We start from the raw sequence: 16,353 nt of genomic DNA, 5'->3' as shown, positions 1-16,353 counted from the left end.
GCTTCCTCTTAACTGAAGAGTTAGTACATGAAAGAATTTTCTTTTTTGAGCGAACTTTGGGTTTGAGGCTTAAAAGCACATTGACTTTATTCTTACAGAACCTCCAGAGACAATTAGCAAAGATGAGAAGAAACCGTTGTCCGTTGTGGTGAATGAACAAGTGGTACGGTCCAAGGCGGGATCCCCTTTGCTTCAGTTTCCCGGTGGAATGGCAACCCCTGGAAATCTGTCAGCAAGTGACTTCCCGCTTTTTGGATCTAAACCTTCCAAAGCTGATAAATTGAGGCTAAAGGAGGGCAGAGGGCCTGTGTTCAGCGAGACCTACTACAGTCAGGTGAGGGAGGTGCACGGTGCCAACATGAGGGCAATGGAAGCTCTGCTGGACAATGAAGAGAATGCCGGAAAACGCAGAAAAAACATGAGCGCTAATGATGTGAACTGTTTGATTGAAGACGTCTTGAGAGCTCTTGCAACTGAAGGAGAGCACGTCACCATCGAGAGGGTTTGTCGTTTTTTTTGATTGATTGATTGATTGATTTTATTTTTATTTATTTTTATTTTTCAAACAAATCAAAACAAAAACACTTTCAGATGACAACATGAATAGAAAAGGACAAACAATATAAATACTAAAGTCCTCAGATACATCTTATTGACGTTCATAAGTATTCATACACGACAATGTTTTCAGCTCAAAACAGGAAACCTTTATGCTTCACTTAATTTGTATTTCTTTGTGTTGTAGGTGATCGGCAGAGTTTGTTCACTTCTGCAAGTGTGCAGCTTGAGGGATATGAACATCGACCCTCGCCGGCATCTTCCAGCACTGCAGGATCTTCAGCGCACGCTCAAGGAGATCAATTTGTATATTGAGGTACGCAGATTTACACTCAACTCCTTGTTTTCCACATATCCCTACTGAAAAACAAAACGCAATAGAAATATCACAGAAACTCCACGGCAAATACTAATAAATCAATGCAAGCTATCAAATTCTAGACCTCACAACTTGCACATTTCAATGTTTTAGGACATATTGCTCTAATATTTGTTGGTTTTAACGTGCCGCCAATATGAGACAAAAAATACCAGTAGAGACCAATATTGAGTAATTAAACTCAAAAAAGTGATTGATCAATTACATCGTTTAAGTTGCATCTAAATTACTTTTCTATTTACTATGTTTGAGGATAAGATCTTCAATATAATAAATACTGCTTAAAATCCTTATAAATATAATTGCATAGGCAATATAGTTGTTAAAATAATTTTAATTTGAGGCCTATTATCGTTATATTTATAAACTCATAGATCAGGGTTTATGTGGGTGCTGGGAATGCTTAAAATTGCTGGAATTCATTCATCTAGTTTTTGCAAGGTGCTTTGATTTTTGATAAAGTGCTTGTAACTGCTTTAAAATGTAATTGTGTTGCTTTCATAAAAAATGGTCCTACTAAATGGTCATAATAAATAACTATAAAACAATTAAATTTTAGTAAAGCATTTTTATTTGTTTTGCTTGTGCATAAAATAAAAGCTTTAGAGTCATTAGAGAGTTTAGAGTGAATTTGTCTATTTATTCATTTATTTACTTATTTATTTATGTGCTAAATATTTTATATTATACTATACTATACTATACCATACTATAATATACTATACCATTCCATACCACACTATACTATACCACACTATACCATACTATACTATATACTACACCATACTATACCACACTATACTATACCAAACTATACCATACTCTAATATACCATACCATACTATACTATACAATACCACACTATACCATACTATACTATATAGTACACCATACTATACTATACCACACTATACTATACCAAACTATACCATACTCTAATATACTATACCATACCACACTATACTATACAATACCACACTATACCATACTATACTATATAGTACACCATACTATACAACACTATACTATACCAAACTATACCATACTCTAATATACTATACCATACCACACTATACTATACAATACCACACTATACCATACTATACTATATACTACACCATACTATACCACACTATACTATACCAAACTATACCATACTCTAATATACTATACCATACCACACTATACTATACTATACAATACCACACTATACCATACTATACTATATAGTACACCATACTATACTATACCACACTATACTATACCAAACTATACCATACTCTAATATACTATACCATACCACACTATACTATACAATACCACACTATACCATACTATACTATATACTACACCATACTATACAACACTATACTATACCAAACTATACCATACTCTAATATACTATACCATACCACACTATACTATACTATACAATACCACACTATACCATACTATACTATATACTACACCATACTATACAACACTATACTATACCAAACTATACCATACTCTAATATACTATACCAACCACACTATACTATACTATACAATACCACACTATACCATACAATACTATATACTACACCATACTATACAACACTATACTATACCAAACTATACCATACTCTAATATACTATACTATACTATACAATACCACACTATACCATACTATACTATATACTACACCATACTATACAACACTATACTATACCAAAAACTATACCATACTCTAATATACTATACCAACCACATTATTGACCTTATTCTCCGTGGACGAGTGGGTGCAGCCATTTGAATCTTTTTGGCACAAGACTTCCGGTCTCATTCACTTCCATTCATTTTTAGACATTAAAAACGGCTTGTTTCGCTGCTTGATGTTGCAAACTGATATTTCCTTGTTATATTATTCTACTTGGTCTGTATAGTCATGCAAACATTTGTTTGTAGAGCAAGTAGTTTGACCGTTTTTTGCCGTTTATTATTCCTTGTCATATCTCCCATAGGCGACTGAAACAGAAGTTCTAAGACAATCGCGAAAACAGGTGCACTTCCGCATTTTAGAATAAGGTCAATACTATACTATACAATATTATACTATACCACACTATGCCATAATATACTATATACTACACCATACCATACCACACTATACTATACTATATACTATACAATATTATACTTTACCACACTGTACTGCACTATTCAATGTTGTATTATACCACACTAGACTGTACCATACCACACTATACCATTTCATACCACACTATACTATACCATCCCAGACTATACTATATACTATACCACACTATACTGTACCATACCACACTATACTATTTCATACCAAACTCTACTTTACCATACCCCACTATAATATACTATACCATACTATACTATATACTATACCGAACCACACTATACTGTACCATACTATACTATAACACACTATACTATACTGTACTATACCATACTATACCATGCAATGCAATTCTATACTATAGCATACTATACTTTACTATACCATACCATATCATACTATAAAATACCGTGCAATGCTAAATGCTACTTAAAATCCCTATAAATATCAGTGTATAGACAAGAATGTTGTAAAAATTATTTAAATTTGAGGCCTTTTAGCTTTATATTTAAAAAAAAACATCATGCTTTACTATTTTAATAACAAACATGCTGTAATAGTCTTTAGTTAACAAACATAACATAATTCATTCTGATTTAACCAACATATGAAAAGTGTATTGGCAGCATTTGAAAACCGCTTTTAGAAAATTTCAGTCAAAATTAGCTGGAGTTTTTCCTAAAAGAAGCAAAATAATCTGCCAGTGGGCCGAGCTAAATGATCAAGTTTTCCTCATTCTGCTTACCCCACTGGCAGATCATTTAGCTTGTTTTAAGAAAAGAAAAACACTTTTCTAAAACTACACTAAAACTAGTTTTTCCAAAACTACACTTTTCTACTAAAAACACAACATTTATTTGCTTGTCTAAAAAAGGCTTCATGATTTATGAGTTTTTATATATTTCAACTAGAATCAAGACAAAATAAAAGCATTTTCGCAGTTTATAGTGTGTGTTTATTCTCTTGTATCAGTCAGTGGAGGCCGTGTCTTCAGTCTGCACACTTTACGAACTCGGACAAGCTCTGGCCAACCTGAAGAACAAGAAGCGCTTCGAGGAGCTGCACCTCGGCCCACTCTGCAAGCTTCCTCTCATCCACCGCATGTTCAGGATCGATGCAAACACTAAAGACGACGACGTGCATCAGATCTCAACCGTCGACATTCTGAGGGTGAGTCCGATTTACACTGCAGGGATGGATGAAAAATAAGCTCTGGTTGCTTTGAATGGTCAAGGACCGCCCACTGTGTTATTTGACTGACAGGTTAACCAGCCAATCATGTTTCATTTTGTGCTGCGTCATGTTAAGAGGTGTTGAAGTGTCCAGAATAACAGCCCTTGGTTATTGTTAGAAGGGATACAGCTGTGGATGGGAATTAATGAGAATTATTTACATTATTTATTGATTTACCCGGTAGTTGTTGTTTATTAGTGTCTATCCCTACCCCAACTCTCACAGTAATGTAAAACAGCAATTATAAAGAGTATTATTCCTATTATTTATAAAATTACCCATTAAATTGTATTTTATTAACGTCTACCCCCACTCCAACCCTCATAGTAATGTAAAAACAGCAGTTATACTCAGTATTATTCATATTATTTATTAAATTACACATTAAATTGCATTTTATTAACGTTTACCCCTTCTCTAACCCTCACAGTAATGTAAAAACAGTCTATATGTATAATAATAATCATTGTATAGGGGAATCTCTGGCTTCGTGTGGATGTAGGTAGACTAAAGTTGGAGAGTAAACCTGCAGGATCAGGTTTGGGTTTCATGGTCTACAGCGACACGACTCAATCTCATTTTGGTTTTCTGCTTGTTTTAGAGTCTCAGAATGTACAGGAGAATAAACAAGGTGCCTAGAGTTGACCTTGCAGAGTTCCTAAAGCATCTTGCAGATCAGTACAGCTGTGAGTCTCCTTATGAACTCGGCATCAGGATCCAGAGTCTCGGCCTGCCCATTTCGGTAAGATTATCCATCGTTGGGACTAGTGGGGTTCTGCTGTAGAGTTTATCTTGTTGTTGATATTAGTGTAACGTTTTATCAACATTGGACAGAAAATCAAAGCTTAAAATCTGAATTAATTATATTCCAAATTTGAAGTTGATATCTCCAAAAATGAACTTTCAGTAATATTTTTTGCCTGTGCAATACCTAACATGACCACCAGAGTCATCCAGTTTCCATTAATGATCATCTTAGGGCGCTCCTTATGTTTTGAGTAATATAAGCTATATATTTTCTAAATTTTTCATAAAACCCTAAAATAGTATGGGAAGTTTGGTGATATTTGATCTTCTAAAAACAATAACAAGTTGTACATGTGGATTACTGTAGCGAAGTAATGCTTTACTCTGAGTATTATTGTTGCAAATTAATAAATAAATGTTGCTCAGTAATATCTATTAAAACGAAATCACCAGATATGGAAACTAGACAAGTTAAGCTTTCAAATGATATATCGTTTGTTATGAGTGTATTGTTTATATTATTGAATTATAATTTATAAATGTAGTAAATGCTCCCACAGGTTGTACGATGAGAGTAATGTGTTTTTAATATTAAATTAATATTAAATGTGTTTTTAATCGGTTACTTTTTCTATGTAACTTAAACAATTATAAAATATGCATTCAGAAGTCTTAGACCTTTCCAATGATATATAGTTTGCCTTGATTGTATTAGTATTTAATTGCAAAAAAGTGATGTAAACGTAACTGTCCCATTGTTGAATAGTGACAGTTAAGGGCTCTGCATTTTATTATTTATTATTAAGTTCTGCATTATTTCTTGTGTTTTTAGACGCTAAATAAGGCTTCGGCTGCTGACTACTTGCTCATGGAGAAAGCCAAAGAAACCATTCAGAAGGAGATCCAGGAGGAGGTGGAGGCCAAAATGTATAAGATCAAGAAGAGCCTGCTGGATCCAGCGCAGGGACCCATGATCTTCTCCCACATCGGGAACGCAGAGCTGAGAAAGAAATACGCAAGTATGACGGCCACCGATGCAGTGCTGGAAGTCTTCATCAATTCTGAAGGCGTCTTCAGTAAAAGCATGACGAAGGTAAGAGACTTTATATGGGTACTGGGAATGCTTAAAATACTATGCTATGCTATACTGTATCTTACTATACTATACTATACTGTACTATACTATAACACACTATACTACTCTATGCTATAATATTCTACACCACACTATAATAGACCATGCAATGCTATTCCATACTATATATTATACAATACTATAGTATACTATACAATGCAATACTAAATAATAGTGTGGAAAACTATACTTCACTATACTATACTGTACTGTACTACACTAGAGTATACTATAGTATACCATACTCTACTATAGTGTACTATACCATACTATAATATATTATACTACACTATACCATGCTATAGCATGCCATACTATACTATGCAATAATATAGTATGGAATGCTATACTATACAGTACCATACTATACTACACTATATTATGCTATGTTATGTTATACTATCCTATTTTATACCATACTCTACTGTTATGCTATACTATACTGTTATGGTATGATATACTATTATGCTACGCTATACTATGTTATGCTATACTATCCTATATTATATCATACTATACTGTTATGCCATACTATGCTATGGTATGCTATGCTATACTATTCCATACTATACTATGTTATGCTATACTATACAATACTATAGTATGTTGGTATGCTATACTATGTTATGCTATTCTAATAATGCTATACTTTACAATACTATACTATGTTATGGTATGGTATACTATACTTTACTATACCATGTTATACTATACAATACTATACTGTTAGGCTAAACTATACTGTACTATACCATGTTATACTGTACAATACTATACTGTTAGGCTATACTATACTGTACTATAACATGTTATGTTATGTTATACTATCCTGTGTTATACCATACTATACTATTATGCTATACTATACATGCTACCCTATGTTATGCTATATGATACTATATTATACTATATCAGGCTATGCTATAATATACTCTTATAATATACTATAAAGTACTATAACAGGTAGTATCTGCTAAGCTGTGATAAAATATGTATATGTGTGTAAGTACGTCAAGTAAGTTGTAAAGTGCTGGAAAAGTGTAAAAATGCAGCTGGAAAGTGCTTAACATGTTCACATTTGACTCTGGAAAAGGTATAGGAACCCTGATAGATGAGATGAGGATAATTATCTCTAGTCTGTTGAGAATAATCTCACTCATCAGACCGGTTTTTCCTGTGGTTTTATTTTGGCATGTCTGTTTCATTGTTCATTATTCCTATAGGCAGTGTTCTGACAGCAGTGGAACCGCCTGTGGTTGTTCTGCATACTTAGTGCATTATTAATCAATAGCTGTTTTCAATCCACCCTTTTTTATGTGCAAAATATATTAAATATTGTATAGAAACGCCAAGTTGTGCATACATTTAAAAAATGTATGCATCAAAAAAGTGATGTGATTTAATTTAAACAGATGAGGAGATGATAAAATATGTGTGATGGTATTAATGGACAAACCAGCAGAGCATATTAATCAATTCATAATTTTTCCCTCACCTGTATATAAATATTAAAACCACTACTTTGCTGAAATTCGACTCTGTTGTAGCCAGTTTATTCAGGACAATTTACATTTGTTTGGTATTATTATTATTAATATTACTAGTATTTTTTAAAATGCATAATTAGATTTGTTTGTAGCCTTAGGAATATTCATATTGTTGTATTAGCTATTTTGCATTTCAGTGTTTGACAGGGCTCTAAAAGCTTAAAGCCTAAAAATAAGTTTGAAGCAGCGCGTGTGTTTTTCTGTGTGTTTCCTCAGACCATTCAGACGTTCCTCTCCTGTATAAACCGCGACCGATTAGCCAGAGCTTTATTCCAGCTAGCGATATGCTGTGGCTCTCTGGATGCACCTCAGGATCTGGTGGCGAAAGAAAAACCCCAGAAAAAAGCAGAGAAAAAGACAGAAGAGACGCCGGCGGAGATGCTCCCTACTGAAGGTGCTCACTAGTTTCTGATTTCCACTCAAAGTGAAGAAGAAGGAGTGCTGAAAAAATTTAATATACAGTCAGAATTATTCGCCCCCTTTCAATTTTTGTCTTCTTTTTTTAAATATTTCCCAAATGATGTTGAACAGATTCAGGAATTGTTCACAGTGTGTCTGATAATATTTGTTCTTCTGGAGAAAGTCTTATTTGTTTTATTTCGACCAGAATAAAATAAGTTATTAATTTTTTAAACACCATTTTAAGGTCAATATTATTAGCCCCTTTAAGCTGTATTTTTCCGATAGTCTACAGAACAAACCATCATTATACAATAACTTGCTTAATTACCATAACCTGCCTAGTTACCCTAATTACCCTAGTGAAGCCTTTAAATGTCACTGTAAGCTGTATAGAAGTGTCTTGAAGAATATCTAGTCTAATATTATTTACTGTCATCATGACAAAGAGAAAATAAATCAGTTATTAGAGATGAGTTATTAACACTATTATGATTAGAAATGTGTTGAAGAAATCTGCTCTCCACTTAACAGAAATTAAGGAAAAAATAAACAAGCAGTCTGATAATTTAGAGGGGCTAGTAATTCTGACTTCAACTGTGTGTGTGTGTGTGTGTGTGTGTGTGTGTGTGTGTGTGTTATGTATATGTGATGCACACACACACATAGAAACAATACATATGCATTGATAATTGAATTTATATGTAATTTGTATCATGTACATATATATTTAATAGCTAAATATAAACAAACATTTTCTCAAATATATGCATGCATGAGTGTATTTACAGTGCTCAGCATATATAAGTACACCCCTTACAAATCTCTCATTTAGGGATGTTTTGTAAACAAATTTTGGGAGGAGCATACGCAGAAGTTGCAGTATCGAATATGTCATTGACAATTATTCTATTATCAAATAAGTTCTTGACCAAACGCCTATATATACCAAAGCTGTCTTACCTGCAGCGTCTCACGACTTTAGCATCCCTCCACCACCCCGACACCTCACCTCTTAAGCATTGCATTCCCGGGGGAAGCGTTTTTGGGCCAGGCTAGATGGCTAGATACTTCGCTCGAATCCCAACTCTTCTTTGTTTCCTGATGAGGGGAACAACTCGAGTTGGGGTGTCTCCCCGAGCTCAGAGCCCTCTCCCCGGACAGCACGGCAAATACGCCTTATACTTAAACGACTGCAAGTGTGAACTCATGAAAATGCATATTTTCAATATTAAGTGTGTGTGAATAGATTAGTCAGTACTGAAGCCAAATCTAACAAAATAACTTACAATAATGGTTCAAAAATTAGCAGCCCAAAGTTATGTCATAGAAAAATATTAAATAAAGTTAAGCAAAAATCAAGAGAAACAAAATAAGATTACAGTTTAGTTGAAATGTTGTAGTTTGTAATTTTATTTTTGCATGATTTTAAATGCATTATCTTTCCATTTTGTAAAGATGTTCTGTGACTAAAATATTATTTTAATAAATATTCCTGTTAAATCAATCTGTTTTGCACCAATGCACCAATATATATTACCCATGTTCACTGAGAAATGGACAAAAATATTCGTTTTAAAATGGGGGTGTACTCATATATGCTGAGCACTGTATATATGCATGATAAAAATACACCGTACACTCACATATGTCAAAACAAACTTTTATTTTGGATGTGAAAATAAAGTTTATTGCTGAGCGCTGTATGTAAATAAATAGACTTAAGCTTTAACTTAAGCTTAAACTGGTATTTATATCTTCAGCTTTAGTTGTCTGTACTAACTCCAGTCTGTGTTTTGCGTAGATGATGTGAAGAGGTTTTTCCAGGAGTCTGTGTGTAACTCTAAGAGCACGCTGACTCTGGTGCATCTCCGCACGCTGGAAAAGAGGATCGCTGAGCACTTCCGCTTCAGAGACTTCAGTCAGCTGCAGCAGGGGACTTTCCTGGACTTCATCATCAAGAACAAAAAGGTGTGTGTTCATGCTTGAGCTCATTTAGCTTGGGTTTTTCTTTTATTACATCTGTTTTCAGAGCTGTTTACACTTGGGCTGTGTCTGAAATTGCATACTTTCCTACTATGTAGTGCTTTAAATACAGTATGCGAGTAGATGTGCATCTGTTATGATGCCTATGGTTGTAACCCACATTGCATGCTTACTGTGATGATTGTAGTAGGTGTAGGCGTTTATAACACACTGTTATGCGTCATGTAATAGATATTTCTGGCGACAACCGCTCGTGCACGCATTCATTCACGAAATCAGAACACTACAAGACAGTCACGCATGCGTACTAACACATACATAATGTCAGCATCTGAAAATGAGCCATAGTGTGTGTGTTGTTGTTTGTGCAGGTCCTGCAGGAGGCAGCAGGGGGCGCCGTCTGCATCGACAACCAGGATCCGGGATTGAGCGGCTTCAGGCCTTGCAGACAGGATGTTTTTGAGTTCATTAAGCAGTGTGGAGACGGAGATGACAGCAGGGTGTGTAACGTTCGCTCATCACACTACACGCTACCTGTCAAACAATCTTAGCATGCTGAAAATCACAGATTAATCCCATTAATCTTTCATATTAGCATCATCTCACACTGATGAACAAACCACACTGTCACGTTTGCTTCATTGCTTAAAGGGGCAGTTCACACACACTGCAAAATGCGCTTGTTTTGTCTTGTTTCTAGTACAAATATCCAAATATTCTTAATTCAAGCAGCATTTTTCCTGTCAAACAAAACATACAGTCTTGTTTTTTAGAATAAAGAGTTAAAATTAAGTGAGTTTGTCATTAAAACAAGCTAAATAATGTGCCAACGGGGGTAAGCAAAACGTTCTGAATTAAAAACGAAAACAAGTTTATTTAATTCACCAATCGTCAGATCATTTTGCTTGTTTTAAGGATAAACTCAATTCATTTTGACTTATTATTTCTGAAAACAGGACTGTATTTTTTGCTTTCCAGGAAAATACATCATTAAATTAAGAACTTTTAGATATTTAGACTAAAAACAAGACCAAAACAAGCATTTTTGCATGTACACCGTAAGTAAATAGAAACAAATAATTAATTTCAATCGAAGTCCATATTAATTGAGGCCGCCTAATATAAAGTGAGGGCAAGTTTTTAGTTGCTATAGTAACATTCTGCATAGACAAATCCATTGATTTGTACAAAGATTCTGCAGAGAAACGGCAAAACCTGTCTGCAGATTCTGTCTGGCTGTTTGTTTCTGAAATGCTCAATATGAAACATGTGCAAGCTGTCGGGGTCTTATATTTCAAAAGCTAAATTTAAGCCTTAAAAAGTATTAAATTAACTGATGTATATTTAATTATGGGGTGCCACGGTGGTGCAGTGGGTCCCTGTGTTGGTGTGGGTTTCCTCCTGGTGCTCCGGTTTCCCCCACAGTCCAAACACATGCGCTATAGGGGAACTGATCTACTACATTGGTCTGTAGTGTATGTGTGTAAATGCAAGAGTGTATGGGTGTTTCCCAGTGTTGAGTTGCGGCTGGAAGGGCATCTTCTGTGTAAAACATGCTGGATACGTTAGCGGTTCATTCCTCTGTGGCGACCCCTGATTATTTAAGAAACATAGCCAAAGTTAAATGAGTGAATGATCATGCGATGTGACTGCAATGTCACAGTGGGATATCGATGCTGGAACCACATATTGTGCAGGCCTAGTAGTGAACGAAGTATGTTCTGTGTGTTTTGTCAGCTGGCGTTCATCGAGGCGGCTCTGAGGAATCATTACCGGATACGGGACAGTCGTGAGCTGGGTCACGGGCCGCTGAGTTTTCTGCTGAACCTCACCCAGAGGCAGAAAGAGCTTAGCGGACACGTCCTCGCTAGTGCTGTTCGCTACGAGTGTCCACTGCTGCCCATCACTACAGGGTACTGATATCATACTACACTATACCATACAGTAGCATGCCATACTATACTGTACAGTACTATACTATACTATACTATCAGTATGTTAGGCCATACCATACTATAGCATGCCATACTATACTGTTATATGTTATACTATAGTACAGTATGATATGCTATACTATACGATACTCTATTATACTATACTATAGTATACTATAACAGGTAGTATCTGCTATAATGTGATGAAGTATGTCATTTGCCATAGTTGTAAAGTGCTGGAGAAGTGTGAATATGCAGCTGGAAAGTGTTTTAAGTGTTTATATTAGACTAAGGTGTATTATTATATGTTTTTGTCTTGTTTCTAGTCCACATATCTCAAAGTTCTTAAATCCAGAAGCATTTTGTCTAGTTATTTAGAAATACGAGTCAAAGTGAAGTGAGTTTTTCATTAAAAGCGCATCAATCTGATGGTGTTATTGTGTGTGTTTTCCATCAGTGTGTGTGTGTCTGAGCCGGCGGTGGGTCTGCTGGGTGAGGTGGGTCGGGATCAGGCGATGGCGGCTCTGCTTTCGGCTCCTCTGCTTCAGGATCTGCATGACTGGACTCAATGGCAGCTCGTGTTTCTGCCCAATCACGGCCCTCTGAAGGACTTCATCGACAAATACTGTGGTACGGGCATCCACCAATCAGATTGCTCTGATAAAGTTGGCATGAAATCTAAATTTGCTGTTGGTCCTTTAGGGCGGGACTATCAGTAATTTAGGGTGGAACTATTAGTCATTTAGGGTGGAGCTATCAGTCCTGTAGGGTGCAGCTATGTCATTAAGGGAGGAGCTATCAGTCCTTTAGGGCAGGACTATTAGTAATTTAGGGTGAAGCTATCAATCCTTTTGGGTGGAGCTATGTCATTAAGGGTGGAGCTATCAGTCCTTTATTGTGATGCTATCAGTCCTTTAGGGCGGGACTATTAGTCATTTAGGGTGGAGCTATTAGTTATTTAGGGTGGAGCTATCAATCCTTTTGGGTGGAGCTATGTCATTAAGGGTGGAGCTATCAAGTCCTTTAGCGTGACGCTATCAGTCCTTTAGGGCGGGACTATCGGTCATTTGGGGCGGGACTATCAGTTTTTTTTAAGATGGGACTATCAGTCATTTTCGGCAGGGTTATCAGTCATCTAGAGCGTGGCTCTCAGTTATCTAAGGCAGGGCTGTCGGTCATTTGGGGTGGGACTATTAGTCATCTAGGGTGGGTTTATCAGTCCTTTAGAACAGAGCTATCAGTAATCTAGGGGCGGGGCTGTCATTCATTGATTTAGGGCGTAGCTATTAGTTATTTAGGGCAGGGCTATTAGCATTTGTGGGCGTGCCTATCAGTTATTTAGGGCGGAGCTATCAGTCATCATTCAGGATTGGGCTGTTAGTCATCTAGTGTGGGGCTGTCAGTCCTTTAGGGCGGAGCTATCAGTCATATGGGGGGGGCTTCCAGTCCTCTACAATGGGGCTATCAGTACTTTAGGGCGGAGCTTTTTAAAAAAAAATTCTTATAAATCATTAAATGAAAAATAAGCATGAACAGCGTCTCCTCTCGTTGGCTCAGGTAAGACGGAGCTGCTGGCTCTGGAAGTTTCTCCAGGCGTTCTGCTGAGAGTCACGTCTGAAACCGGAGACAAACACTTCAGTGACGCCGCTCAGGCTCTGGATCCGCTCCGCACCGCCGGACACCTCGTCTCCATGGCAGTGGCTGATGGGATACCGAACACGCCCACTGCGCTCCTGGCCAATCACATGGAGAGTGCACTGAATGTGGGCGTGGCACAGGAAGGTGGGAGAAGCCTTATTGAATTACTCTCTAGCTGTGTTTCCATCCACAGATACACAAAACTGTAACATGGTGTAGAAGATTAGTGAATACAGCAGTGTTTCCATCCACTGACAAGCAGAAGAGAATCAACTCAGTTCCTGCTGCTGAGAGATGTGGAGTTTGCTGCACTGCAAAAAATAAACATCCACACACACTGATGAAGTGCATGCGCAGAATTTACTCCCTAAACATGTTTACTGCAGAGTTTACATGCATGTTTTAGCACAGTATATGCTTCTCAGTTATGTGCTTAAGTATTTATGCACATGTTTAATGTTTACGCACATCTTGCCGTTTTCTTTAAACAATCTTTAACGCAATATTCCAAAATTATCATGAAAACAGGTGGATGGAAACACAGCTGCTCATTCATTAATATACACAGATGATGTCTCTTGTAATTAATGAAGGTTTGTATTGTTAGAAATCTCCCCTGGGGATGACGGGTACTCGTACAGCACTGTGGCTCGGTTTGTGCTGGAGTGCGTCACGTTGATTCCTACAAGAATCTGCAAGGAGCTCCTGCAGCAGGTACTCAGTCAAGCCTCACTATACCCTGATTAAATCTCTTTTATGCGGGGTTTAACCCCAGTTGTGTCAGCAGTGTGTGAATATCTCCAGCCTCTAATGGTTAACATCAATTAATTGTGTTTGTTCAAATCAGACTTGATATAGAAGCACTTTGATTGACATTCTCTCTTTGTACGTGTCATCAGAGGGGGAAAGCCCCGCCCACTAGTGGACATCTCCCCATCTCATTAGCATAAACAGCAGGCCTGAGTGAGAAGCAGCCGTCTGTGCATTAACCATTAGAGTGTTAGCATAGACTAAGAGGATTATAGATGTGGAGTTTTAGGATGCACAAATTGTCTTAAAACAGCAATTGTTTTATTAAAGAATAATAATAATAACAACAAATGTATGCAGATTTTTATTGCAGTTTGTTTATTCAGTTGCATCTAAATAGATTTTTCTTTATGCATCTGATCTTGTGTTTCAGGTGTTCCTGGAGCCGCTGTCTAAAGTGCTCGGTCAGGCCAAATCTAAAGCTGTCCTGCTGGAAGCAGCGCAGACAAACACCCGGCACCTGAATAAACTGCATCAGATGGGGCTCCTGCTGGGCATCACTGAGTGGAGAGCAGACTTTAATAAGAAACTCCTTCAGTCGCCGGCTGCTGCTGCTGACGCTGTGCTGCAGGAAAAGAAGGTCTGAGATGCTTCATATGCATATGGTTAATAAAAATAATTTCAAGCAATGTTAATCAAACTGAGTGCGACTATAAACACATTAATATTTAACATTTTAAAATGAGTAAATGGGGACTTATGCAATGCAAATATAAAATGATAAATAAATTTGATATTTTTTTATGGTGCAATATTGCTATAGTAGTATTCGTTTGTTTTTTATTTATTTGTTCATTTATTAATTTATTATTGAATTAATTCATTTATTTATGTATTCATGCATTTATTTATTTATTCATTTATTTATTTATTCAATCATATATTTATTCATTCATTTAATTATTCATTCATTTCATTCGTTCATTTATTTATTTATTCATTCATTCATTTATTCGTTCATTTATTTATTCATTTAATTCATTCGTTCGTTCATTCAATCATTCATTTATTATTTATTTATTCATTTATTTATTCATTCATTTATTTATTCATTCTTTTAGTCATTATTAATTAATTTTTATATTTGTTCATTCTATTTATTCATTAGTTCATTTACTCATTTTTTATTAGTTCATTGATTTATTTATCCGTTTATGGATTCATTTTGTTAATTAATTTATTTATTCATTTAATCATTCATTCATTTATTTATTTGTTTATTCATTCATTCATTCATTCGTTCATTTATTTATTCATTTATTGAATGCATGAATGGATAAATAAATAAATAAATTAATTAATTTATTTATTTATTAATTTATCCATTCATGCATTCATTCATTATCCGTTCATTTATTTATTTATTGATTGATTGATTCATTTATTCATGAATTTGTTTATTCATTTATTTATGTATTTAATTGTTCATTTATTTATTTATTATTTATTTATTTATTTGTTCATTCATTTCTTTGTGTTAATTAATTTGTTTATTTATTTATTAATTAATTTATCTATTTATATTTAAGTATAATTTTACTGTTACTAAAAATATGAGTATGCTATTTTCAAAGTATGTTAATATATTAGAACCATGTTAATGATGATAAATAATCACAAAATCTTGACCAAACTGTGCAATTTTGCAAATAAACACAGCAAACCAGAATAATAACAAAAAATTACTTATGCTTATTGTAACTTTTGAAAATTCACAATTTTTATGCAAAATAAAATGATATAGTTTGTCTTGAGGTATTAAGTATTTTAAAATAACTATTTAATAATAATAATGATAATAATTAGTATTTAATGCTAATAATAATAATGATGTATGTATATGTACGAATAC

General features: G+C 35.3%; 2 protein-coding genes across 3 annotated transcripts in view; one reads left to right on the top strand and one right to left on the bottom strand.

Moving 5' to 3' along the window:
* The window catches only part of mprip (myosin phosphatase Rho interacting protein), a 288,081-nt gene that overhangs the window by 133,525 nt on the left and 138,203 nt on the right, over window positions 1-16,353 (bottom strand). The window lies entirely within an intron of this gene.
* wu:fj29h11 overlaps window positions 1-16,353 on the top strand; it is a 68,989-nt gene that overhangs the window by 10,189 nt on the left and 42,447 nt on the right. For both annotated transcript variants that reach the window (XM_009306366.5, XM_009306367.5), the window contains 13 exons: window positions 99-502; window positions 746-874; window positions 4,045-4,242; window positions 4,907-5,047; window positions 5,885-6,145; window positions 7,951-8,128; window positions 9,938-10,104; window positions 10,491-10,619; window positions 11,857-12,032; window positions 12,511-12,683; window positions 13,611-13,835; window positions 14,299-14,405; window positions 14,875-15,081. In XM_009306366.5, coding sequence (XP_009304641.1) covers window positions 99-502; window positions 746-874; window positions 4,045-4,242; window positions 4,907-5,047; window positions 5,885-6,145; window positions 7,951-8,128; window positions 9,938-10,104; window positions 10,491-10,619; window positions 11,857-12,032; window positions 12,511-12,683; window positions 13,611-13,835; window positions 14,299-14,405; window positions 14,875-15,081 — 2,495 coding nt within the window. The remainder of the gene's footprint in view (window positions 1-98; window positions 503-745; window positions 875-4,044; window positions 4,243-4,906; window positions 5,048-5,884; window positions 6,146-7,950; window positions 8,129-9,937; window positions 10,105-10,490; window positions 10,620-11,856; window positions 12,033-12,510; window positions 12,684-13,610; window positions 13,836-14,298; window positions 14,406-14,874; window positions 15,082-16,353) is intronic.

Source organism: Danio rerio, chromosome 12, assembly GCF_049306965.1.
Source record: "Danio rerio strain Tuebingen ecotype United States chromosome 12, GRCz12tu, whole genome shotgun sequence".
Lineage (NCBI taxonomy): Eukaryota > Metazoa > Chordata > Actinopteri > Cypriniformes > Danionidae > Danio > Danio rerio.
The sequence above is the reverse complement of the archived record's forward strand: the minus strand, read 5'-3'. Positions and strand labels throughout refer to the sequence as shown.